This window comes from Camponotus vicinus, unplaced genomic scaffold, assembly GCF_025532165.1.
Source record: "Camponotus vicinus isolate PSW18456_S1 unplaced genomic scaffold, iyCamVici1.0 SCAF_8, whole genome shotgun sequence".
NCBI lineage: Eukaryota > Metazoa > Arthropoda > Insecta > Hymenoptera > Formicidae > Camponotus > Camponotus vicinus.
This window is the reverse complement of record NW_028141980.1, coordinates 12,516,791-12,544,752: the sequence shown is the minus strand read 5'-3', so window position 1 is coordinate 12,544,752 and position 27,962 is coordinate 12,516,791. Positions and strand designations below refer to the sequence as shown.

Genomic DNA, 27,962 nt, shown 5'->3' with positions numbered 1-27,962 from the left:
ATTTTATGACATTATGATAGGAACGAAATTAATAACTTGATATTAACTTCTTCCTTCTCAATTATGGCAAAGTTCGAGAGATCATTTTAGCTATATTATGATAATTGTTAGTCGCAACTTTTTGATAAAAGTTTCTGATTTAGTTAGCGTGTAGTAAATGAAACTTTGTTACTGTTGAAAAGTAATTATGAATCTTAACCAATCTAGGAAGAACCAATCTAAATATTTTATTCTAACTCTTTTTTAACGCCATTCTTAAAAAATCTTTATATTCTTAAAAAATCTTTATATTCTTAAAAAATCTTTATATCGCTAATAGCTAAGGAAATATTCTAATGCAGTAGTTTCTAACATATATTTGATAATAAGAAGAAATATATATATTTCATATAAAATTTATTATTTACCCCGTCTATGAACAAAATATTTTTCAATTTTGTAAAATTTGTTGAGTGAAGGAAAGTTTATGTTGATGACAGGGTTAAAGTATAGTTATCTAGTGATAGAACATTGTGTGCGGGTGAATATTACAGCCCAGAACGGGCATTCTTATGGAAAAGCTATAACGCGACAGTCTGATCGAGCACCTGTCGATGGCAGACTTTGGCCAGCTTTTTCCAATCCGCCCAGGCATTCAGCGTCTGCCGATCACCAAAAGCGATGCTTATTTGCATAGATTGCAGACTGCGGTTGCGCGTATGGTGATCAATTCGAGCATTCACAGCGCTATTATTTCGATAAAATTCAGAAATGCAATAAAATTAAAATATTCAGCATTTAAATATTCATATTTTTGAGATTCTAAAAAATATTATAAAAAATGTGCTTTTTAAGTTTCGAGAAAACTTAAGAATAAAAAAATTAAATATTTCGTAAAATAAAATAATTCTTATCTTAATCTTAACGTAAGTTAACATTATTTGATATGTACAATTAAGATACAAAAGTATATTATCTGTGTGAAATAATATATTAATTTTCAGAATTTTTCTAAATACAAAAAACCTATGAAATTTACTCGATTTTTACCAACTAAAAGATAATTGACGCTCGCTTTACAACTTGACATTATATAAACCATTAAAATTGCTAACTTTATTAAAGTTATTTATTATTATATTTTTATTTTGTTTTTAAAGATGCTTTTTCATATATTGACGGAAATACTGTTAAAAGAGCGTCATATTAATATCTTTCGCTATTTATGTGCGGCGCGTTAACCTTCCGATTTATTTTAAGTTGTCTTCCTGTCTACGTGACTTCGCGTTACGTAATATCGTTTTCGCAATATCGTTTAAGGAGTTCATTGACGAAATAATACTTGTATTTCTTTCGCATCAAATATACAGCGCTCTAGTGTAAATACGAGGTTCCGACGAATACTGAGAGATTGCCGTTCGTTTACGGCTACCTTCCATTTCTACTCAGAATTCTACTATTATTGCGGCGCGACTAGAAGAAAGATCTCTCGAGACGCATTTCCAAGAGATTCTTGTCGCTCTCTGTGCGGATCCATTGAAGAGCACCGAGCCCTTTGTCGGTTTTTGAGGTCGCCCCGTCTTATCTCTTCCTTATATCGTCTTCTCATTCCCTTTCTGCGGTATCGTCCTTCGATTTTCCCACAACCGATTAAATATTACGTTCTCAAAAGAGTATCTCGCATGAAAATATTCAGTGTATCACGTTGAAAACGTTGAGAATCTATCTTATTTTTCAAGATCTTGTGCGTTAAGAAAGTAAATAAACATATATCTTTTTTTTTTCACATCTTTAGGAAGTAGTATGCTTTTATTTAATAGGCTATCATTTTTTTAATAATAATTTTTTTAATAATTTAATAAATTTTAGACCATCGTTTTTTTGGATGTTAATTTATTATATCATTCAAAAATTTTTCAGGAAGAAATAAGGTTGCCGGATTTGCAATCGGTAGAAAGAAAAATTATACTGCATTTAGTTTTCGTTTTTCTTCCAGACAGCAATATCAGAGTTATTTTATGAGAATGTTATATAAACTCATTAATATTATATATGGGAAATAGAGTGGTTGAAATTATACGGTAGTTGTAGCTAATAGGATTTAATTTCTCGCTGCGTAATGATAGTAATAATTTTTAATTTTCGTAGAGCGCAGTTTTATATAAGGGATATTTCACGGAGTTTTTACTTTTTCTTTTTGTATTTAATCATAAAACTAATCGGGCGAATAAGCTCGGAACGAGAAAATGATGGAAATGATGAGTCGTATGAATATTACGTTGTAAAGCATCGCTCGTCAGTGCTTCCTTCACTTTTATTAAATAAGATCAAATCGCAATACAGTTTGTGCGTCGCGATTGATAGATACAAAAGTAGATGTTATTCGAGGATGTCGATGACTAATCAATATTAAGATTAATGTCATAATTTACACTTGATCTAGTGATTACTTATGATTTAGCTCGATATGAGCGCCAGTGCGCGAGACTTGCTATTGGCTAAAGAATCAGCACGAGACAAGATTTTGCGTTACTTCTTTTCTGTACGAGATTGAGGACGGATTTAAGATGGATAACGGGAGTCGGTGCAAGATTCTTTCGCATCGTCTGCGCACGCACACGTTCTAGCGCCCTGGCCGTCCGGTAAACATAGTTGATCCTTGTTACACCTGCCGTTGTCGTACTGGCACACATTGGTTACTGCGAACAATTAAATTGTAAATATTAATGGAATTTCGACGATACACTAAATTCCTAGAATTTATTTTTAAAGAGTATGAATATTTACAAAAGTCTTGTTAATTCTATCTTTAGCAAAATTTGACTGGCAAAATTTATATCAAGAAATGTATCTATGGAGATGAAATTTACTTCTAGGACATGACTCAGGAACGACCACAATGCCGTACAGTTTTCCATTTCCACCTGGTGGGACAGATAACGGGGTGCGTCTTTCGCCATTAGTTTTTATGCCGACTTCGATCTTATTTCTGCAATGTAAGTGGCGTAATATGTAAATGTTTCCGGATATTATATCGCTTCTCTAACTTCTCTAAATACTTGATTGCCTTACGTTTTCCAGTCAGTCCAATAGTAATAATTTTGAGATATTGCCAAGCCGAACGGATAAGTAAGTTCATTAGCGACGACGTTGACTTTTTTGCTATCTATTTCGATACAGCCTAAAAACAAGAGATTATTTATTGTCAGATTAGCAAGCTTCACAGTAATGAAACATATTGCGTCATCGGATATTTTTTTTTACTTAAGATTAATGAAGATGCTATTTCGACGTGTTCATGTGATTAAAATCTATATTTACTTATCGTAAACGTCCCAGCGTCGGCCCAACAGAGCTCATCCGTCGACCAATCAATACTTAATGAATTTGGTAGCTTAACGTAATCACCCTGAAGGAAGATGGCTCGGTCTGTACCATCTTCATTAGCCCACTCCAATTTTGGAGAGGCACGATTCCAATCAGACCAAAATATTTTCCTAAAACAAAAATATTATTTGTAAAAATTCAAATAATTTTACAAAATTACATCAATAAACTCAGCTCAATAATTCAAATATAGATGTTTTAATATATGTACAAGATATTAATATTATAAATTTAAAAGTTTATTTTAGCGCGTCTTGCTATTTTTATTAAAGTATTGAAAGTTAATTTTAGATTGCTTAAGAGAAACTATAGATAAAAATATAAGAAAGTTGATGTCTTCTAAATATGTAGAAAAAAATAAATCACGATTAGAAATTCAAAGAGAAATTTTATCGTTGTCATTGTGCAAATAACGTACGCAGGAATCATTACAATAAGATCGGAGAGGATTTTGAAGTTCGTGGAACTGGAAAGTTCTACAAATGGATTTCTGCACGCTTGTGTATATTCTTACCCCCGATATGGATGAACAGCTATTCCCCTCGGATTGACCAAACCATCGGAAACAAGGACTTTGCGTTTCTTTGTTACAAGACTGGCAACCTCGACGGTCGTCTTGCCTGAATCGGTCCAGAAAATGTTTCTTGAGACCCAATCGACCGATAGTCCTTCGGGACTGCTAACTTTCGGAATAAATGTTTGCGCCATCGATCCGTTGTAAGATAGTTCCACTATTCTGTTACCTACGGTATAGGTGAATTGCCATTTTATTCATTTTGAAAATATCTCGTTCGTTTTCAACTTCGTTTTGCTTTCTTATTACATCGACAATTAAGAAATATTGTAATAACATAAATTTGTCGCATTTATTCCAGAATATCGTAGGATTATAGGCTCTTCGTTAAAAGTAGAAGTAGTATTATTTCGTAAAATAATAATTCTAAAAATCTAGAATGTGATTTTTAACGCATAGTATTGGTAAACTCGGTGCAAATCGGCTTTTGAATATAAACGAGCAATTACCAGTAATATCACTGGAGTAAGCTTTGCCGTCGAGGCAATCGATATCTAGGGCAATCGCCATTTGCGTATAAGCTATGTAGATGGTATTTCCTGGATTCTGTTGCGTAGGCACGAATGGTATCCGATGCGTGGCCATTCCTTGGTTTACCAGCAAAAAGTTGGAGTCGTGCTTCGGCCGGTGCTTACAATTGATGCCGTCGCCGATGAAACCCTCGTTGCAGACGCAAGCAAATTCGTTTTCGCCGGCCGACACGCATGATGCGTCCGAAGAGCAGAGATTCGGGTCGCGTCTACACGAAGTGTGGGGAAGGCACGTGAAACCGTCACCATAGTAACCCTAAAGGCGACAGTATTACGATTATTACATGTTGTGTTACATGTATGTTACATTATAAATGAGCTACGGCAAGAAAGACGGCATAATATTGCCAAGATACATTTTCACACCCTTGGTTTTACGACTGTATTATAAAATTTATATTCATAAGTTTATTTTATTCTCTACTTCTCTCTCTTTCTCTTGAATAAATAGCCGCATGTTCTCTTAATTTTTAACTACTAATATTTAAAATTGACTTGATAAAAGGCAGTGTAAGCGTTACTCGGCATAAACTCTGCGTAGCACGTACAAAAGACGTGCGGTAATAACAAATTTGATTATCATATGATACGCATGTGTACGCACCGGTTGACAAATGCAGGCGAAATTTGCGGATGTTTGATTGTATCCACAAACTGCGTTTCGACCGCAGTTATTCAAAACGTTACAGCCGATATGATCCTCCACGCACTGGCGCATACCGTCGCCGTGATAGCCGCTTATGCAGACGCATTTATAGCCGCCGTCGCCGGACGACACGCACTGCGCGTTGACGTGGCATTGAGAAGGATTCGTCGAGCAATCCGATAGCACGCATCGATCGTCCACTAAGCTATATCCGGGACTGCAAGTACATTCGTAGCGCGAGCTGATGGGATGGTAGGTGCATCGTTCATTCTCTTCGCATTCGGAATTATCGTTGCACTCATCTAAGAGACAAGAAAGTCACCAGAGAATATGTCAGTTTTCTGCGCATTTCTCGACTCGTATTATTGCAGTTTACAGTGTAAAAGACAAGAGATTTTGATATCGCCTGAAATAATTATTATAGTCTAATTAAGAATTCGAAGCTCATGATTGTGTTTCTTGATTTTATGATGCGAAATGTAAAGGCGATATGCATGCACGGAAATTGCCAATCGAAAGAACAAAATTGCATCGACATTCCGAAGCGCATCGTGCGCGGGACGAGTGAAAAAAAATAAAAAAAATAAGGATAATGAAAGCACCGATAGGACTGCATGTTGTTCCATCGCCTTCATATCCTGGATTGCACACGCACTTTGCTAGCGGCTCCTCGTGCTGGCAAGACGCATTGGGATCGCAGATGTCCACTTCCAAGCAGGATATCTCTGCGCGAAGAAAAAAAAATCGTATCGTTGTATTATTGTTAAGCATACCTTCGCGCTCCTTTTATGATTCGAACTTTTCCTCAGGAAAAATATTATGGAATGCAAAAGCATCGGAAAGCTCGCTAGTGTTTCGAGAAACAAGATATTATAATTTTGAATTTTATGAACAATTTTTACAAACTGAAAGAAAAGAGTTGCGCGATTTGTAAGATTTTTTTTATTTTTCTACAGTTGTAAAAATATATTTTACGAATGTACATGTAATCATAATTTTAAATGATAAGTATTATATCGCAAGGTTTAAAAAGCGCGCTTTTTAAAATAATTTAGTTTATTGCTAAATGCAGATGCAAGATGCATTTTACACGTACCTGTCTTGGTGCATTCCATACCGTCGCCCTCGTATCCCGGATTACAGCGGCACTCGTAATCGCCGGTACTTGTCACGTAGATGCATTGCGCGTAGGGATGACACCTGTTCACCACGTTGCAAGATACTGGACACAAGCGTGTGCGCGATTATGATACATTGCACAGCAAGCGGCGACGATAGCTGGCTGTCCCGATAGCGAGACCGAAAAATTTAATGGAAACGGCTAGATTTCGCGATGTTACGAACACTTTATTGTCTTGGTCAATAAAGAGTTACGAAATAATTACTGAATAATTTTTCTGCTAGTCACATGTGTAAAACATCTCGAAATCTTCAAATTTGTTTTTCGACAGATATATTAGCGACTCTGGGACATGCTATTTTTATTTCATATCTTTGCGAAGAATTGATCTCACGACTGTAGCATTGCATGAGATGAAAGTTTCGCGGGAGAAAATATTGTTCAGAGAATATTAAAGTTGATGCATTAGACTTTTTATCGCAATCATCAGAATGTCAAAACTTATTTTGATATGTAACTTGAAGTATCTCGAATAAATATCAAAAACATTTTCTCAGCAAAGTAAGAATTCGTCTTGAGTCACATAAATTATTTCATATTTTATATTCGTGTATAACATGAATACTTTAAGATGATATATTAGTGTATTACTTACAACATAGATATTTAAAAAAATGTACAAATTTAGTGAAATTAGAATATTTTTATCACGTTTGAATACTTTGATCTTGTAGTTCCTTCTTAAGGGAATTGCATGCACTGCAGACATCTTTCCTAATTTTCCAAGATAATCTTCCATCGTACTATTCACTAAAAGGTTACACGTCGCAAGTTTCTGAAAGTGAGTTTAATGACTTGGAAGATGGCGAAACTTGGAGTATACTTATTTGTAGAACAAGTTTCTTTCTTGTTCGCACTTTTCCGTCCTTCGAAAAATCTAAGTAAGATACGAATTCGTAAATTCATGCGATTCATATCGAACTTCGTAAAACGAAATGTTGTTAACACATATCATTACATTATCTGCAATTTTGCTTGTTATAAAAACATTTAATACTACTTTCAATTCTCGCGCAATTTGCGAGCTCATAAACGTTTTAATTAATTAGTGAGATAAGAGAGATATACATATATCGCATATAATGTAATGAAATTAAAACAGTAATGTAATGAAATTAAAATGGAAATAAAAGCAGCATGCGTCATCATCGCGAGCTCGTTAAAGAAAACGATGTGCAGAGGGGCTTGACATTCATTATTAAACATAAATAGCTTAAAGCCAAGCAGTGAATGCGTCGTACGGTTAGATCCTGATGGACCCATCGTGTCGTGGTGGTATCCTGGCAGCGGAACGCAAATTTGTTCCAAATGGTCGTAATCGTATCCCATGGGACATATGCAGACGTCGTCGAAGCATTCCGGGAGCGGATGTGCCGATACTAAAACGCATTATGCATCGACGAACGATGTTCGTCGCGTTAACGATCGTAATCTCGCTTGTTATTAAATATTGATCATCGTCGCATCGCGGGGAAAATTCGACTTGTTCATGTTAATTTATTTACATGCAATTACTCGTCGTGTAAGTAATTATTCATCAAATTATTTTAATTTTCAGCTGCATTTTAGTTTTCGCGTCTAATTGAATGATCCTCGGAGAAATATGAATGTAATGCTTCAATCATCGACAAATATTACCACACTTGGATATAACGAAACATATATTGCACTGACATAGTTATATTTTAGCATAATTAAATAAAACGGAATTTACTGTATTTTATAGTATATTTATTCTGTTGCTGTATATACGATTTTATTGTTCCAGCTGATTCTGGTTAAATTTCGTGATTTATCATATGTATTAGTGTATACTTAAAATATTACACTTTCATGTTTAAATATTAAATATTACTTTAAATATTACTTTCATATTACTATGTTTATATAAATTTTTTTATATCTAAATTATATATACATTTAAAATTTAATGTTTATTACGTTTCCCCGAGAATCTTCAATTTTCTAATAATACAAACACAATAGAAAGAATTGTACTAATACTCAATTAATTAATTATTGTTGTGCAATTATCGATGTAGAATCCTTCCATGCAAAACATGCTATGATGCATATGCGCAATAGCATGCTATGATGCATTCGAATAACGGAGAGAACTTGCATCAATCTAATTCGTGCTAAACTTTCACGTTTCACAAAAACTGCTAATATATCGATTATGGAATTATTTTTCGTGCAACTTACAATCTCTCAACTTATAGTCAACTGTCGTAGACTCTCCCTCTTGCCTTACGCAGGCATGGTTATGGAATTCCCAACCGTTCGGACACCAACACACCTCAGTTAGACACTGCGGTTGCGGTGATTCGTCTGTTGTGGTGGTGATATCGGATTCGGAGTAACACGTGTATCCATCGCCTATAAATAATCGCATATATGAATAACAAATAAAATATTTTATACATTGCATTGTGGTCATGTGTGCTTAAAGCGATTTTTATATACAAGTATTACATTTTTATTATACAAGTATTCGATTATGATTTGCAATTTTTAATGTAATTACTTTATTTTTTTAATTGTCTTAAAACTTATATTTGAACTAAAATAATAATCAACGTTATCACTAAAGAATCATATGAGAAGTGTCAGCATACAACTGAAATTATGAAAAATAAAATATTCAAAGGTAAACATCTCTTATGAACAATACATATATGGCTAGATTATTATCTAAAAAAATTTTTTGATAAGTTTGCGATAAAATATTATTTTTCAATTATGACTTGTATGAATTTGTACTAATTTGCATATATATTTCGTAGAATTTTTTTGTATATATTTTTTATATTTTCAAATTTTTTTTAAATTATTAACAGTAGGCAAAGATTTTTTCTGGAGTTTTTCACTCACCGACGTAACCGGGCATACACACGCAAACGTGCTTCTTCCTATTTTCGTCAAAACTGCAAAGCCCGTAGGGCGAACAGTTATCCTCTTCGTTACAGGATACTGTAAAAGTAGTTTTCATTGTTGTCAGCAAAATATGATCAGCAGTTTTTTGCCATACAGTCTATTATATTGGAAAACATTTTACCATGCTGAGCGGGTAAACAGCCTTGTTCTGTTTCTTCGAAACCAGACATACAGATACACATAGGTGCACCTTTGATCATTGCACATTGTTCATAATCCCCGCAGCGAGTATCTTCGCAAGATGGCAATCCTATTACGGATAAATAAATTTTAAATAAAAAATTAAATATTACTGAGCGTATTAAATAGTTATGAACTGAGAGATATAAAATATTATATAATTAGAGAGTAGATATAAAATATTATATATACTTTAATTTAATATATTTAACATATAAATATTTTATTTTGTCGAAATATATTTCTAAATATTTTCAAAATCGAAATTAATTTAAAAATAGAAGTTAACCGAAAATATTATCAGATGTCAAGATTATTTTCGTCGCTATCAGCAGTAAGAACTTGATCGACTTTGAAATGTTACCACAGTACGGTAATTGTGATTTTAAGATACGATAATTTATTATGAAAAATGCGGTTACTTTCACAAAGTCGACCGTCCCCGCTAAAACCAGCTCTGCATTGACACGTATGGCTGCCTTCTTGATTAATGCATTGAGCGTCCGGAGAACACATATGATTACCGGCCGTGCATTCGTTCACGTCTACGCAAACCGCACTGCCGTCCTCTTCATATAGATACTGATACCTTTTCACGTAACAAGCAATGTAACAAATGCAATAACATTGATATATAATTAAAGAATCATAATGTAACGCACATACATCGACGTCAAGATTGAGAAAATATATTTTTACGAAGATCACATTCAATAAACATTTCTTTTTTGAATATTTATAATTTTAAGATTCTTTTGCAAATCAATTTTATAAAAAAGAATCAATACTCACCCTGTGTTGCACACACATTTGAAACTATCCTCATCCACCACGCAGGAGCTGTGATCACCGCAAGTCTGTCGTCCCTGAATACACGGATCCTCCTCTTCGAGGAGCGTTATCTTTGTGTTGACGGCAAATCGAATGATACCCTCGGTAGCCTCGTAAGTAGTGATGCCTCTGGAAAATTTCAATCTGGTCGTGTCATACTCGGGATCGAAGACAGCGTGCGGACATTCCTGATAGCTAATTATCTGATCCAGCATGAAGGCGATTTCCCGCTCGTCTCCCCCACCGCGTGATAGTTTGCAAGTACGCTCGCTTTGGGCACGGATCACTCCTGCTTGGGTACGAGTGTAGAGCTCATCGTAATCACCATAGTCCACTTGAGTGTCCTTTTCGAGAAGTGGCACCGAACCTTTGATGTCCGCTTCCATCTTTAGTTGACCAAAGACGTCCAATCCGAGATAATTGCTGCGAATCGTCACTTTATCGCCGGTTGATGGGAAGACCAGCTCTGCCGTGTGATTAAATAAACCACCTGTGCGTAGAACATGCTCGTGTGAATAATTATTTCGTAAACGTTACCGCGTTTAACAATTTTGTAAATTTTATGAGTCCCTTAAATTAACAGAATACAACACCGAAACGTTTATAATCTTTAGTACTTTTTATAGATTCAAATTTGGAATCCGTGACTAATTATAATTAAATTTTTTTTTATTTAAAGTTGCTTTTTTTGAAATGAAGATATTAAAATATGTTAAGATATTATATCTAATTGAAATTGATTTTTGAAGATTTTATAAGTATAAAGTTACTTGCCTGTAAGTTCGTATCCGTTTTCAGTGTCACTAATAGATTTGGCAAACAGCCAACCGATCACCCCGCCTAAATTTCCTAGAAGTTGAAAACTGGCGCCGATTTCTTGTGGTATTCTTGACAAAGCAGTATATGTTCGTCCATCTTTGGTTTGCACGTAACACTGAAGATCTCTTGACGGAAATTCCACGCCATTGAGCTCGCCAGATATCCGGCCAATAACACGAAGAGGCACGTCTAAAAATTGTATAATTTATAATATTTATTAATTTTCTATTATTAGCGAATTTTATGATTACTACTGCTAATCATTTTTTTTGTGTATACGAGATATTTATTTATCAGAAAAAAATATATAAAATTATCTATTTATATTCTTTCATAATCGTGTTAAATTGATAATAAGGTAGCATTTGAAGAAGTACAATACCGGTTTTCTGCATTTCTTAAGGAAGCATTGCATCTTTTTTTTATGTAATTATTGGCAGGGATACTTGACGCGTACAGTTGAAACGCGATCATCAAAGAGGCGCACGATTCATTTCAAAGTATACTGCTGTCTTTACGATGTTACCGTGGAAGTCATAAGAATCAGTCTCGTAAACTATGAATAGATCAGAGAGCGCACTCGAGCAAACGCAGTTACTTACTGCGATGCATCTATTTGTCCTACGCGAGACGACGTATCTTTGTTCGCGTTAGACGGAGCGTCGTCGGGAGTTCAGAGGGGAACGTTAAAAGATTCCTTCTTTATCCCTGTTTCGAGAATACTTCAAAGGCTGCGTTTGCATGCCATTAACTCGGGCTTATTTCGCAATGTGAGTTTTTAACAATCGTCGTTGATAAATAATTTACCGTTTGGCTGGCAGGATTTCCCGTTGCCAAAATAGCCCTGCTTGCAGCTGCAGCAGAATCCGATCTCGTAATCGACGCAGGTTGCTTTGCTATGACAAGTGGTAGCACCGGTCCTACAGCTGGCCGCTTGATGCACAGTTGTAGTATCTAAGAGCATATATTCGTTAATTAACGTTATGCAAGAATAATATCTAATTTGCACGTAATTTACATAAGTTACATTTGTGAGATAGAAATGTTAGATATAGAATCATCTATAGTTTTGACATACCAAGCACATATTAATATTTTCAATCAATTTTTATAAATAAAAAAAATATAGAAATATATATATTTTATATTATATAATTATTAAAAAATTTTTCGTATTACCTTGGATATTATCGGGAATTTTTATATTTTCGCCTTCGTCGATAGGGGCGACTTGAAACAGCCAGTGGCCAGGCCTATTTACATTCGACCACCTGAAAACAATTACAACGACCCATGAATACGTCGTATTGTATGTGAATATAATATAACCGGCACCTTTACTCTCCCCATTACTCACTTGTCGACATTCTGAATTTGGTCTGTGCCCGAGCCCCTCAGGGTATACATTTTGCCCTCGCTCATGAATCCTGCCTGCGCCTTGGCATCCGGGAGCCCGCTGGGATGCGATTCACCCTGAATCCACTGTATACCATTTTCCGGGTATAGCAGTTCAACAAAGGAATGCGAACCGTTGGATGATATAGCGACTTGATAAGTATTCACCTGAAAGGCGAGACTCGATGAATGCTATTCATGTTCTTACGAAAGCTCACTACATGTTTATTAATATTTTATTTTCTCTGTGATAAATAAAAAGATGTTTAATAAGATATTTAAATACAATAAAGAAAGAGAGGAAATACTGTAAAAATTTTTTCAAACTGCAAACAACTGTAAACAAACTGTAAACAACTTGCCTTATCGTTACGCTCATTGTAATAACCAACATCCACCCAAGTGGTCAAAAAGACGTGCGTAGGTACGAAGTCGATGGCTTCCTTGAAGGCACTTCGAATCAGTCCTCCAGCTTTAGCGAGAATTTCGGGAGAATCGGTTTCACTATAATAAACCATTCCCGAACCTCTTGTATCGACATGTGTGTAGAGAGGCGCAATTACTGGATCATCAAGAGGAAACGCAATGTTGAAGAATCTTTGCATAGCTCTTGCGAATGAAAGAACGCCATTTCCATTTACCTGAAACCGATTTTTCATCTTTGACGTTCATTAACCGATACGATCCATAATTACGTCCGACTTCAATTTAACGAGAGTTCGGAAGTATTGGAAAATTAGATCATTTATAGAGAGAAATGATAGACGGAATTTACAGAAAAAGAAAATGCGAAGAGAGAAAGAGAGGTTTCCAAAAGTTTGATTTATTTATGCGATAAGTACAGTTAAATGCTCAGATTCTACACACAACTTATAGTGATTAATATAACTGAAAACATTGTATATATCAATCAATGCACATTCACGATATTCAAGTTAATATTAAAGTTTATATTAAAGTAAATATCTGTTAATTCTCCGATGTAGCTTTATAGCCTTTATTAATTGATTGATGTATCAGCATTTTCCTCTTTAAAGCAGCGCTTGAAAAAAGTTCAATTTATCACATTTTTTTCGTAATGTAAATTTGTCGATCGCAGAGTGCATTGATCTAGTCGGAATATTACATTATATCACGTTAATTTCGATGTACAGTCGACACGCGACAGTAAAGCAGATCCCGTCTAACGATGCAGACATGACAGAAAGTCAGCATCAGCAGGTCAGCAGGTAAACTGTTGACACGAACTGTCAGTGAGAAATCTGACAATGACAATTAGGAGAGGGAGGTGGGGCTCCCACCCAGTGTCGTTGATTGACTGCGAGTCGTATACATGCATGCACGTTAAAATGAGTAAGCGTCTATCATCGAGATTCATTCAATGATGCGCGTTCGTTGAGAAGACGGCGTTGTGTTTGCGGAAGCTTGCGAAAGAATGCGATCTCTATAAAGGAATCACCGGTAAAAACGACATGATATATTTATAGAATATTAATGACTTTTTTTTAGAAAACTTTATGGAAAATTTAATATGTAATAATTGCATCATCCGAGAATATTGAGGATATTATTGTTAATTTTTCTCTTTAAAAATATGAGAATGGAGATATATATATATATATATATATATAATTGTAAATAATTGAAGGAACATTTAGCGTATTACATATATATATGTAATCTTTTAAAGATTTCAATCTATCATAATTATATCTTTATACTATATAAGATAATTAAATGTAATTTATATCTATTGTTTATGAGATCTTTTTGCGTTATTTCATTATGTTGCAAAATTTTCTTTAATTTTCTTGCAAAAATTAATCTTCTAAGAATAACGAGAAAATAAAACTCTATTCCTCATTATTCTTTGGTATCATTTCAAAGCGGAAAGGAGCAGTTGACACGATCGTGTTATCCTTACTGGGGCCGCTGACTTGTTTCGTCAATTGGCTAAAACGAAATGCGCCAAACGTGTCACTCTTACTTCACATTGGACACGATGCACTCTTCGTGCAGTGTCGGGCTGCAGCTGTTCAGTAAGAAGGGGCTTGCCATTAAGGAGACAAAATTAAAACTCTCCGAAAGGGCGGTGCAACCGTCCTAAATATTACGCTGAGAAGAAGTAATTGGCGTGGTTCTCACATTACTCGCTTTTAGCATTTCAATATTACTTAATCTTGGAATTAAAAAAATTAAATTGATATTATATAGTTATTGTTATATATATTCTATTAAATTTATTTTTAACGAAAGTTTGTGAGATTTTTTAATTTTAATTATATGTATCAATTTTTAATTTTTCAAGAATAAATTATTAAAAGAAGAATAACACTATAAATTTATAAATAGAATTTTTCTATAAGTTTTCAAAACAGCTTGCGTGAAACGCAAAACCTTTTATTCATTTAATACCCCTTATTATCTCGAATTTTTACATCTATTCGGTATGGTTTCGTGTTTCAGTCCCACATTCTCTGATTCATGAGTGTTAATTCTTATGCCACTCAAGTTGGAATGTCCGTTTGCTCAAATGACCCATATTGTTTTCACGTGAGGTTAATATCACGGGCGCCGCATCGAATTTAATGCTCTCTTAAGTCGGGTGCACTGTTAACAAGCGACCCGATTCAAGCGAATTGACACGAATTAGGGCGACAAAATAATAATCCCTATTGCAGCATAGACTTGTTTTATGATTTTGTTGCATAGCAAATTAATTATTTCGCTATTTTTGAAGATGTGAATTAGATATTTTGATTGTATTTCACTCTAACATTATTTTTATAGTACAATTTTTTTACAAAAACAAGTTATTGCATTAAATTATTTTTAAAATATGTCGCATATTAAAATTTATTATTAAAATTTATTATTATTAAGAATGTTTAAGAGAAGATTGTAAAATAGAGTAAATTAGATTTTATTTGTTCATACACAAAATCTTAGAGACTCAGAGAGTAACATCAATTAATCCATACATTCATTAATTTTTTAAATATAATTGTATTTAGCAATATTATTTTTGTATGATACAAATTTATTAAAGAGTCTCTTAAATTCTTTTATAGTTATCAGAATACCAATACGCTCGTTTCCGCATATTAAATACGATTGCAATTAGCAAACAAGCAAAGTCTATCAATTTTCATCTAGTCAATATCATTTATCCCGTTATATATATATATATGTGAGTTTATAGACCGATAATCAACATCGGTCATCGAGGCGTCCAATAATCGATGCCTGGAAATGTCAAACCAGTATTGATAGTCTCACCGAAGCCTGTCTATATGATCGGACATTTTGACATTCGCGTAAGTCAGCTAGTGGGAAAGTTCGGTCCGCTATCACCGCCGAGGCTATCGCCGAGGTCATAGGTCAGAGCCGAGCCGATGACACACACGCACACACATGTGAGTGAATAGCAAGAGAAAATGGTGAAAATAGATAACACAGCCTGTGGAAGTAACAGGAGGAATCCGTGCTGGCTGCCGTCTCTCTTCCTGATATCGTCGATAACGTTCTAGTGTTTCAACAGAAATAATTTCAGATCGGCTCTCACATCGACGAATATTTCAATATCGAATGCGGAACTTTTTATACTGAGAAAATCACTTTTTTATTCTTTTTTGTTCTCGGGAATCCCTCGTGATTGATATGTATTATGCATATACATATTTATTACTATATACTTATATATATCACATTGAGATAAAATATTTACAAAATTAAATTAAAGCTGTAAGTTAATAATTACAATCACTTTAACGTTCTCAACTTTAAAAAAACGCGTTTTTTTAATTATATATTTTACTTTCCACTTAAAATTATTTAAAAATTTTTTATGTGTTCGAAAATTTTTGTCTTTATCTCAGTTTTTGTCCGATGTTTATATATTTATTATGTATATCAATTATGAGATGATATAGCTTCGAGGCTATAAATCGTATTATCTCAAAATAGAAATGACAAAGAAATGTAACTTATAATGAGAATACATTATTTATAGAGATTCTCCGGTTTTGTTAAAGAATTTTGTCGAAAACAGCTAGTGTGGGTCATGGCATGTATTATCTGCGAGAAAAAATGCACAATAATTTCCATAACAACTTGATTTCCATAACAACTTGTGAGGGGAAATATTTTCGTTATCTGTCATCCGTTGAAATGAATTTCCATGGTGCATTTCAATGATGCATAAACGCTGTTGAGCGCCTTGTTCGTACAGTACGTCGAGATGAATCGAATTCGTATGCTAATCGCGGACCTTCAGTGTTAGCCGCTAATCTTGGTGCACGTACAATCGTCGGAACATAGTAGCAGCTGCGAATCAACGGTGACAGCGAGAGAGATGATGCGGCGGTGGTTTCGGTAACGCATGCCGCACGCGCTAACGTGATCGCGCAATCGGCCGCAATCATTTTGATGACTACGAATCGTCGACGATAAACGACGAAATGAAGATGATTGTTGTGTAGGCAGGTCCTCTAAGTAGACCGTCTTTGTTCATAGATACGTCGCGATATACATCTGTGATCGCGATTTGTCACTGACCTGGACTCGCATAATAATGATAATACACTAAAAGTCCACCGAGAAAGCGCTCTACTGGAATGTCGAAATTAATTCTCTTAATATACAAATTCTTTTTATAAATCTTGTTCAATCAACTTTTACCTTGATTAATTTTTATTAACGCTAATGATAAATTGTGAGAAATTACTAGCTTTGTGTTAATAAATTTTCAAAAATTCTTCTTTAAGTCTTTTTTAATTATTCTAAGAAAAGTTGCGTTTACACATAGTTTATCTTGCTGATAAATTATCTAAAATTTTATTTTGAAATACGTATCTATGATATAAATAAATTTATTATATGAAATAAACGGAAATAATTTTTAAAAGAATCTTTTTTTCTTATATATCTGAATTTATGTGAGGAAAACATCACATTTTGCAGAATACTTTGCAAGAAATAGTGCAATAAACCGCGGATTATTATTCGCGATTATATTATATTATTTTTGACCAATTGGACTGACTAAACTTTTAAAACTTTTAAATTCTTACTTCTAAATTCGTAATTTATTTCATATCGCATGAAACAAAATTCTCGTCAATTAGTTCGTTGCCGTCTGCTTTTACGTTTGCATGCGGAAGTCTCTGTGTGTTTGAATTACAGTTGGCTAGTTTTACATGGCATGCTCGCTTTCCTCGACATTTCCAACAAATTGCACGCCCACAAAGATGTCTGTCTGCCTACTAAACGTGCGCGTTGAATCGAGAAAGGCAAGCGAAAACTGAAATATATTCGTAAAAAATAAGTACAACAACGTTCCTTTACGAAATCCCAAACATTAAATTTTAGTTATGAATAATTTCAAGATTATAACAAGATGTGTGATAATATCGGAAGTTGGTAGAAAGGAAACTCGGAGAAACGGAAGAAAAGATAATGAAATTAATTGAGAATTTCGTGCCGAGTCTAATTGAACTCTGTCGGCGATGACGAAGCCGGCAACAGAGCCGATCTAGAAGAATCGCGAGCGGAATTTCGTAATTCCTCCCACTAATTCCATTAAATAATGTGGGAAAAAGCTAATTGCACAGCGGTTGCATCGCAGACTGGCTGTCTTATTACATTCTATCTTGATGCGAGTACTTGATTGAGTATAGCAAGAGGAGTTTCTTTCATTGAGTTTTTATGTACGAATTTAGATGGAGGTATAAAATCTATTTTTAATATAATATTTTTACAAAGAAACAAATAATGTTAGTTTTACAGAATACATAAATATTTTTACAACGAAGTGTGCGGCTCTTGCCTAAAGACGCAGGTGCAGGAAACATATTAGTATGATTTTTCCTCGTACGACTAATGTGAAAAGTTATCAAGATTAATGGCAGATATTTATATATGTATAATCTCATGTTATGCGACTCTTACAATCGATATCGCCAAGTGAATGTGCATTTGCTTGCAGAATATTGCAATGGTTATAATATTTGCGTTTATTTCTATTGATATTAATATATAATATGTATATAATATATAATATGTATAATATATATAATATATAATATATATAATATTATAGATACAATTTAAAGAAGAATTAGATATCATATAAGTATCAATAAATTTAATACATTTCAAGATTTGACGTTGCGCAAAGTATTTTTTAGGATATAAAATTTTAGAATATAAAATTAATGAATTTTAGAATAAAATTAATTAATAAATAAAATTAATTTGTGAGTTATAAGTAAAGATTTACCTTGTAAGATATAATCTAATGTAAATTAAATAATGTAAATTTAATCTTAAAATTATATTATCTTATTTACCAAATTTAATATTACCTTATATACCGAATTTATTGTTTTTACGAACACTGTACTATAAAAATTTTATAATAATTGTACGCGAAAATTGAAATTAAAATGCAAAATGAAAATAAAAATGTTAATTTTACAGGGCAAATGTTGTCGAGCAACATCAAATTTATGAATTTCGAAGTGTTTCAGATTCATCGAACTTTTAATTTGATCCGCGTCCAATTTCTCTTTAAACACATACTAGATTTTAAATTAAAAATCCTTTTTTTTCTATATTTATCTCTCAGCTGTCATTTATACGCCGAAAAGAGAAGAATAACATCATGAATTTTTTAAATTCTCTGGCTCTATCTTTTGATGTATGAAAAATGTAAGCTGTAATGCTATGTAATGCTATGCTGCACGCTCGATGCACGTGTGTTATAGTAATGTAAAAGAATACGATTATGGTACACGTATTGTTGCAATACCTGCAAAATCGAATCTCCCCATTCTAGGCTCTTAATCCGCCTAGTCTCTCACAATTATCCGTCATTATACTTTACGCCCGTCCGGCTGACTAGCCGGCCGAGTTTCTGCGTGTGATTCGATTCGACGCGCGTCCCTAAGCGAGGCGCACGTACGCACGTCATCAATAATGCGACGATGATTTTGCGGACGCTTGAATTATTGACGGAATACGATGAATGGAACGGATCACGGCGGATCATGGCTCTAATACCGTGCTTTGATAACGGCGACTGCGAAAGTCATATCAATCCGAAAATGAATTTTAGCATTGAAATTCGAAAGCTCCTATCGCATATATAGTCTTGCTTAAAACGAAATATTGTAAAATGTAAAATTAAATGGAATATTATATTATATGGAATATTATCACAAATTGCTTTGTCAACATGTAATTTTGTCATGAATTAAAAAACGTACAGTTAATTCTTAATACATTTTAATAGCAGATGTATATATTAATCATATTTTGTTATTTTCTCCTACACACACATACAAATATATATTTTTGAAATTCATGAAGATGTATTATTTCGATGTACGATATATACGGATTCAATATACATAGATATTAATCATCATAGTTTAAAGAGACTTCATGCTGTTAGTCAAGGTTATATAGTCTCAATAGAAAAACTATTTTCCACTCGAGAAAATGTTGATAACATTGGTTCGCTCTACGTGGAGGCGTAACGCATAAACGTTTCTACGCATGAGCTCATGCACCTTGATTCGCAATAAATTGCTTCGGGGAGATGAATCCTTCGCTTTAATCTGCGCGAGACTAGCGCATAATTAATGTTCATTCATACCACCGCCTCCGCAGTAGTACGATGATTCGCGGAAAAGTTAGATCACGGCGACGTGTCCTGCGGGACTTTTCTAATCGTCGCCAGTTTTCACGGTTGTTTAATCGTTTGCGCGATGACTCAAGTGCGTATCAAGACTTAAATATCTCTCTCTAGCTAACAAGGAAATCGGCCGGAATCGTCTCTTTAGAAGTTTTGATGACCTTCGGATACGTTGTAGAATAAGTCAAAATAAGAGACATCTTAATGGATGTTTAAGCAGACAAATTCTAGAAGCTATTTCGCCATATTTGCCTATTTGAGTGAATATTTCATAAAATATAAATATATGATTGTGAAATTTACTGTTTAATTTCAATGGTATTTTATCATGTAATGTACAAAGCTAGAAAAGCCGCGGCAATTATTAAAAATTTGAAATATAGTTTAAATAAAAAAATACGTCTCTTATTTTAAATTTATTTTAAATTTTTTCAATACATCCAAAATTGATTCAAATTGCAGAGAAACCCTCTGTGATCGCTCTCTTGTGTTCCTACAACGCGCACTTCCTCGAGACACGCTTTCGCTTACGGTCGAACTTTCAGCGCGTAAACACTACCGGAATCTTGCGCTTCGTCTTGGCTCGTCTCGATGCGCGTTGCATCGTCTTCCGGTTCGCGCGCCGCTCTCGCTCGTTCATTCATACGAATTAACGGGCCCTCGTAAATTGTACGCGATGAGCAGCGCGGCGCGTCCGCCGCAATTAAGCGCGATTGTGCCGCCTAGAGAGCAACTCTCGTTCGTCATCGCAAGCGCAATGAATTCGTGTCATGCCAGATGTTGACCGGATTAGACCGCCAGCCGAATTGAGAGAATGACCGAACGCGCGCGCGGCTTCGTCATTGTCTATCGCGCGATAAATTGATATTAAACGAGGAATTACGCCAGTCGCTATGCCTAGTCGCTCGTCTCGCCGTCTCGGAATTTTTTCTAGACGGGTCATAAATTGAAGTTCGTCACGTGGAAGAGCCGCGCAAGTTTTCTAATCTGTGAGATGTCCAAAAAAAATTTCTAATCTCGTGGAGAAAGATAGGATAGATAGATATCGTTAGAGTGCGTATCATTCTTCTTGTTAATGAAGAGGTCTGAAAAAATTTTAATTTTTTGTGGAAAGAAATAGAATGCATAGATATCGCGCGTTATGTCATTCTTTAATGTTTTTATTAGTGAATTCACATATAAGTTCTTTTAGACGTAAATTTGATTTAAATACAAAATTGTTTAATTAAAAATTAAAATTAATAAAATATATAAACAGGCGACAAAATTTTATTTATTTTACTTTAATTTTAATTCAATGAAATTTTAACTTGAAATTATAAATTGCGATATTTTAATGTTGAATCAAAATAAATATTAAAAGAGCAACAAATAATGATTTCCTATAAAATTTTTACTAACGAAGTTTATTTTGTTTTAGGAGCAAAGTTTCTTCTTGGACAATCACAGCAAAGAAAGAAAATTAATACAAGGTAAGAATGGTATAAAATGACTGATTTACGCATGCAGTGAAGATTGAATTAATTTTCAATCGTTATCAACGTTACGAAGTGACAAAAATATCCAGTTGTAAATAGTAGTTGTAAAAATATTGTTCATAACACAAATTTGCAGAGTGCTATCAAGAATATTTACATTTTTCTCGAACGCTGTTTTCCACTGACGATCAGTTTACACAACGTAAATACAAAAATAGCAGACTATCTAATAATAACTTCACTGCGTATCCATATTTGCAAATACAAATAGCAGAATTTGTGTTCATATGTTTTAATAAGATTTTAATAAGATTTTTAATCTAAATTATATAATTGTTCATAAATTATTATATATCGTTATGATTTTAATAATTTTCTGTCTTAAAAAATTTGTATCTGTAAGAAATCAAATACGATCATAGAGAGATTATGGCATCATGTAACATAATTAAATTGAGAATTGTTTTAAATTAATTAAATTAAGGAATGTCTTATACTTAAAATATGATAATTATGAGAAAAACTTTTTCTTCAAGTTACATTCTTACTTGTGTTGAAAACAAATCATATTATAGTCCATTTTATACATTCTTGTTTTATTCCTTCATATTATTCTTTTATTCTTTTATATTTGTCATTTATAAGTAGTTATTTTATATGCTGATTATGATTAGCTGATTAAAAATAACTATAAACTTATCATAACATTAATTAAATTTGTATTTTTCTTACAATTCTTGTTATCGTGTTAGGGGATGAAGAGCAAGACTTTTTTCATGACACGCATTAAAATAACAAATAAAGATTTGTTTAAATATAAACTTTATACTTTTTAATTTCATAAAGTATAAAAGATATTTTACATCTAAATAACTGTTTTATCGTGAACAAGCATTGGATCGAAAAATTGCATCCAAAACATTAAAAAAAATTAAAAAAAGAAGATATTTAAAAAAAATTGCTATCGGTACTCACGAATATAGAATTGTAGATTTTATCGTAGAAAGCGATGGGAGTTTTGAGGATCGCCTCCGCGGATATTAGCATCCGGTTCGGGTCGCTCTCGAGGACCAAGGAGCCCGGATCCGCGTATGGATATAAGCCGTTTTTGGACAGGGCAGCGGTGTAGGGCGCGATTAGGGCCAGCGCGAGGCCCAGCAGGACGCTCCAGCGTACGCCGCGAGCCATTCTCTCGGACTGCCTTAACGCTACTGCTGTTCGACTTGGCCACGACGTCTCTTCTCTTGTCGCCCCCTAATCGTCTTTGTCCGCCGCTGCTCTTCGACCGGCGCGATCGTCCCGAATATATAAAACGTCACGCTCACTTCCCGCGCTCGTTGATAATTTCGTGACATCGCTTCGATCCCACCGCGATCCTAATAAACTAAACGTGTAATCGAATGCATCTCGAATGTAATTCCTCAACTTCTTTCTTTTTCTACCTGTACATCATTCATACCGTACAATGATCACTTGACATGATGATGTCCTACCGCAAGTATACCGGAGATCGAAGCAAATCAATGAATTTGACAGATTTTTAAATTTTTCTATATTTAATTTTTCCAAAATATTATGTTGTATTTATTTTTTATGTTGATTGAAAGAAATCTTTGAAAAGTTTGTATGTAATTGTATTGAATAAGCGACGAGAGAGATGTTTATGCAATCTTGAAATCTCATAGAGGCGGATATGGAAATCACAGTCGTGTGTGATCACATGCCTATTTTAAATTATTATTTAAAACATTACAAATATTATAAAATTTTCCGAGAGCAGCGTTTTTCATTTAGAGTTCTAATTTGTTAATAATTATTAGTACATCTTAAAATAATTCTGACATATGTACAGAGGTATTCACATAGAATATTATTACATTATTATCTTTGCACATTTTTTTATGTACACGCGTGTGAAAACGCACGATAAAAACATTATCATCATTTAAATTAACAATAGCGGTGCATTCATGCCACGTATTTTTTCGCATGTGAAATTATGATTCATTCAATTGTATCTTCGGACGATTTATTCAAATGTCGAGATTTACGCTATTACGTGATACATATTGTAATCGTGTGGATTTTAAGGATTTAATTGCGACCATAATCGTATTTTATCAGTGACTGAGATAATTGAGCTGCAAGGTTATGCATCCCGCGGCTAAATTGGCTGACATTGCTGACGCAATGATTTTCGAGCCATTACTTTATATTCAGACTGCATCGCGTCCTGCATTTAAAATCGATAGATTTCATGTAGAATTTTATTTATTTTCATCTCTAAAATATCCATCAGAATTTTTCTTACATTATATTTTACATTTTTATCGTAATTTCGAGTTTTTAATACAGTTAACTTCACAGCTTAATGTTATATAAATATAATCATGAGAGAAATAATCATTTATTTATCGTAACATTGCAATTATCTTATCATTATATTAAAAAATGATGCTGTTGCAATAAATAGTTAGCTTGTTATGCATCGGCTAAATTAAGATAAATTGATCTTTAAAAATTGCATTGATTTTTAATAGAGCTCCACATTTTTCACGTCTTCATTATTACGCTCAATCAGACAATTTCTCCGAGACGGTATGCGATTCATCTGAAACTTTGTGGTCGTCTTCTACGCGAAATCGCGTGCAGTTTTGCGTTGTGAAACAAAGTATAAACGTCGACAGATAAACGGAGGTGGACCTACATTCGCATACACCGCCTAGAATTGCGTCGCGGCCTAGAACGGCCCAATAAATTGTCTCAGGAATTCGTCAGGGTCGCTCTCCTCGCGCTCGTTTAGTGTATGACGGTATGTGAGCCGCTCTTATTTTGGAAATGGCATACGTTACATTGAAAAATAATGAATTTGAGGCTATTCTATAGCATTTATTCTTGCATTACATCGTCAAAAGTGAGAAGATGTAATCTTTTCTCGTTTTTTTTTGCAATCAAAACAAAAGATAATTAAAATAATAAGAATAATTAGTGGCTTACATATGTGGCTGAAATTTGATAAGGATATCTGGAGCAGAGACAATGATTCCGAGATGCACGTTGTAAATTGATCTTTATTACAAGAAATTACATGACTAATTTGTACATATAAAATATAAATATCATACAAGTACTATGATACAGAGACGCATGTTTTCCGGTGGAAAGTGGAAGTAGATTGCTAGTTACAATTAATAATTACTATCACTATAATTCGTTATTATTACTGTTGTATTCACGGCAGACGGACTGATACGTTCTTGGCAAATGTTTTTAACTCAGATTGAATTCGGACACGCGACGATAAGTAAACAATATATTATACGCACAAATTTTAACGTTACACGTGACAAATTATGTATAAAGACATTTTCCGCGATTTTCGAAAAGACGGAAATGAAGATTCGCTCTCTGGATATAATCTCTTTGGGTAGATTAGCGAATGGAACGTTATATATAATAATTATCATAAATGATCGCAATCATTTGAGTAATCGATCAACACGAAAAATCATAATTTCTTGCGATAAACAATTCGTTCAACAATATATATTGAATATCCATAATACATTAATGAAGAAAGGAATCGACAGATAAAGCAATGACGATGATTTCAGCCACAAACTCATCTTTGATCGTTGATGAGCGAGATACGGACAAACGAACGTGTAGAATCTTTAATTAGCGCGACATTAGGGCGACACGAAGGAATCACTTGGTTTTGTTGCTTTCTATCTGTGGATGGCGATTAGTAATCTGGTTCCACGAATCTGTGAAAATGACATTTGTGCCTTCGCATTTACATCTCGTGTTTAACGCTAAATGCGACTATCAAATTTTTCTATTTGTAGCGATCTTTCCGGTGCGATCTCAAAATTATATCAGAAACATCTCACACTTTGAAACTCAATTCTTGAGATGTTCGCATTTAATGCTAAATGCAATATGTAAATATGTATATATATGTATACACATGTGATAATCAGTCGCGTATTCGTGTTTCACGTCGGTATTCACGTACAATAATTGTTTTGCATTGTGTGTATATGCGTGTGTGCTTATATATTCATATACATATACGTGTGTATCATGCATAAATCTCAAGGTATAACAATTTAGGACGAGAAAAAGTCGTGTTTTTTTTTTCCATCGATATCGGTCCATCATGACTCGCATCAGAAAACTAGAATACCTCAGTTTCTGCCATTCCTCTCTCCTCCTCTACATGTTACTCCCATGCCGATTTATTTTTATCCCATCTATTTTTATTCTTTCCGACTTTATCCCCGCCTGTGCTTATATCCTCTCCGCGTCCTCTCTTCGCATAACATTTTCACATCGGAAACGAGAGAGTTAGACTCCTCATTTTTTCTTCTTTCTCTCTCTCTCCTTCTCCTATTTCTCTGTTCGTTTTTCTCTACAAGTTTCAATAGCACTCGCGTGAAAGTCTCTTACAATTAACAAAAATTTATGATTTATTATTATTCTCATCTCTTTTCCTTCTTCTTTTCGCTGCATGCGTTCTTTCTCTCTCTCATTCGCTCTGTCCTCTTTTCCGCTTCTCTCTTTCTCTCATATTCTCTCTTTCGCGTCTTTCTAAGTGAGTTACAGAACCCTACAAAGTGCGGTAACTGCTGATAACGATTAAAGCTACGATAATACCATGAATTAACGTGCGTGTATTAAATACATTACGCGTACGGCGCATTTCGTTAATCGATCGATCGTTAATGGTATAAAAAGATTTCTTTTTGCACTATTTTGGCAGTGCGTTGCTCGTTCATTCACGGCAGATTTCCCATTGCTTTCGTTTAGCTTCCCCTCAAAATCGAAGCTCGATATTTTAATGAAACGAATTTGCATTTACTTCTAACATTAACTTCTATTGTTATGAGACCATTTCCATCGACAATCTAAATTAACTAGCATCGCTGAACTTCTCTCTCCCTGATCATAGATAGAGAAAGAGAAATTTAATCATTCGATGCTCTCTAAATTGTAGACGATCTCAGTTGTTGATACTGTAATAATCGAGATTGTTTGTATCATTATAACTAATTTGCGATCGTTTATGATCGGTTTTCTCGATCTTCATTCGACTGTCTTTCCGCGATCAATTGATTCGATTACGAATATGGACGCGTGTCGTATTGTTTCTAGATTGAGATAAATATCTCTAGTCTACCGCGACAGTTTTATCCGCTTGTTTTGTTCGTCGCTGTTCCCGATGAATACGCAGTTTGGCCGGTTGGCCGGCAGTCTTTTTAGGTCGGAAATCTATCTTTTATAACTTACTAATGGCATCAGTCAGATAGTATGGCAGCGATAGTATTTTAAATGACTCTGAATAATAGAATGTGAAAATAAAAGTATCAACTCTCATGTACATAAAATGCTAATATAAACGCGACACGAGCATTGTCCTCGAAACTGACTTACTTACTCGTGTCGCTATAATAACATGCGAGAATTACTTAATATCTTCATTCTGTATCCTGAGAAACATCGTTGGAACTGAAACAATCGCGAAATCTCTAACACGAATACATTTTTCGTTAAAACTCTATAATATAACTTCGATAAGACACGTGCGTGTGCGTGTACGTGTGCGATACTTCGGTGTAAGACTCTTTTTAGGTTTCTTTATTTCTCGTTTAATCTTGCTAGTACCATTTTAGGCTTAACAATAGCGACGACATACGATGACGATGACGGTGATATATCATAATATATCATTAACAACTACTGGACGGAGTCGAGCGATATCGACGCCATTCTCTGCTAATTTATTCCATTCTATTCGGCGACCTCGCTCGTCTCGTTTCAACGATTAAATTCGTAGGTGGATGGGCGGGATTGGTGATCAACACGCAGTCGTGCGCGCTGATCCAAGTTTACGTTAGGTGATGTTAATCTCGGCTGTCGGCTGCTCGGTTGTCGGCTGCTGAGGACAGGAATCGAAGCACGTGACCAGAAGAACGTGGCTTTTACAAGCCTCCACTCTTTTCTGCAGAATGCATGTCTCGACCGTCAGAGCTTCCAAAAATGACGGATTTCGCCAGTCCATGCTGTCCTCTACGTACACTATTTTTAAAATCAAATATGATCGTAATAATATGTACATATCACTAATCATAATTTACTATATTGTAAAGTTGTTTTATATCTGCACATGTGTAGATGTAATAATTAAAATCGTGAATATAATAATATCCATTATTAAATCAAATTTAACTTGAATATATATATATATATATATATATATATATATATATATATAAATTATGTATAATTTGTTATGATAAAAATTAATGAAATCAATTATTCACA

At 34.2% G+C, this 27,962-nt stretch overlaps 2 protein-coding genes and 1 long non-coding RNA gene across 22 annotated transcripts in view; 1 reads left to right on the top strand and 2 right to left on the bottom strand.

The window, feature by feature from the left end:
• LOC145975877 (uncharacterized) overlaps positions 1-27,962 on the top strand; it is a 277,761-nt gene that overhangs the window by 39,705 nt on the left and 210,094 nt on the right. For 7 of the 11 annotated variants that reach the window (XR_014440114.1, XR_014440110.1, XR_014440109.1 and 4 more), the window contains exon 2: positions 21,578-21,629. This is a non-coding gene — a long non-coding RNA (uncharacterized LOC145975877). Of the gene's footprint in view, positions 1-20,069; positions 20,240-21,577; positions 21,630-21,771; positions 22,038-27,962 lie in introns of those variants that run through there. The other 4 variants (XR_014440103.1, XR_014440113.1, XR_014440105.1 and 1 more) reach the window with 4 other exon arrangements.
• On the bottom strand, positions 2,254-22,863 carry Ndg (Nidogen). Of its 2 annotated transcripts, XM_083106620.1 has the most exons (20): positions 22,611-22,863; positions 12,821-13,099; positions 12,421-12,626; positions 12,243-12,334; positions 11,871-12,017; positions 11,019-11,252; positions 10,206-10,734; positions 9,836-10,002; positions 9,355-9,483; positions 9,171-9,269; positions 8,502-8,675; positions 6,213-6,338; positions 5,719-5,841; positions 5,075-5,418; positions 4,390-4,726; positions 3,881-4,109; positions 3,301-3,476; positions 3,052-3,160; positions 2,850-2,968; positions 2,254-2,678 (listed from the first exon to the last, which is right to left on the bottom strand). In XM_083106620.1, exons 1-20 carry the CDS (start codon positions 22,821-22,823, stop codon positions 2,542-2,544), a joined length of 3,969 nt encoding a protein of 1,322 aa, XP_082962746.1. In that variant the 5' UTR covers positions 22,824-22,863; the 3' UTR covers positions 2,254-2,541. The 2 variants fall into 2 exon arrangements, with proteins under 2 accessions (XP_082962746.1, XP_082962748.1); XM_083106622.1 differs by lacking the exons at positions 5,719-5,841; positions 6,213-6,338 and having other exon boundaries at positions 22,611-22,862.
• LOC145975871 (uncharacterized) overlaps positions 24,689-27,962 on the bottom strand; it is a 322,438-nt gene continuing 319,164 nt past the window's right edge. For 8 of the 9 annotated variants that reach the window (XM_083106611.1, XM_083106613.1, XM_083106617.1 and 5 more), the window contains one exon: positions 24,689-27,716. In XM_083106611.1, coding sequence (XP_082962737.1) covers positions 27,532-27,716 — 185 coding nt within the window. In that variant the 3' untranslated portion in view covers positions 24,689-27,531. The remainder of the gene's footprint in view (positions 27,717-27,962) is intronic. The other variant, XR_014440102.1, reaches the window with a different exon arrangement.

Excerpts from the sequence above, each read along its gene's own strand:
- Ndg (XM_083106620.1), bottom strand. The coding sequence starts at position 22,823 with ATGGCTCGCGGCGTACGCTGGAGCGTCCTGCTGGGCCTCGCGCTGGCC. Across the intron at positions 12,335-12,420 it reads CAAATTCAGAATGTCGACAA|GTGGTCGAATGTAAATAGGC; the intron begins GTGAGTAATGGG and ends AATTGTTTTCAG. Across the intron at positions 10,003-10,205 it reads AAATGTGTGTGCAACACAGG|GTATCAGTATCTATATGAAG; the intron begins GTGAGTATTGAT and ends TTACGTGAAAAG.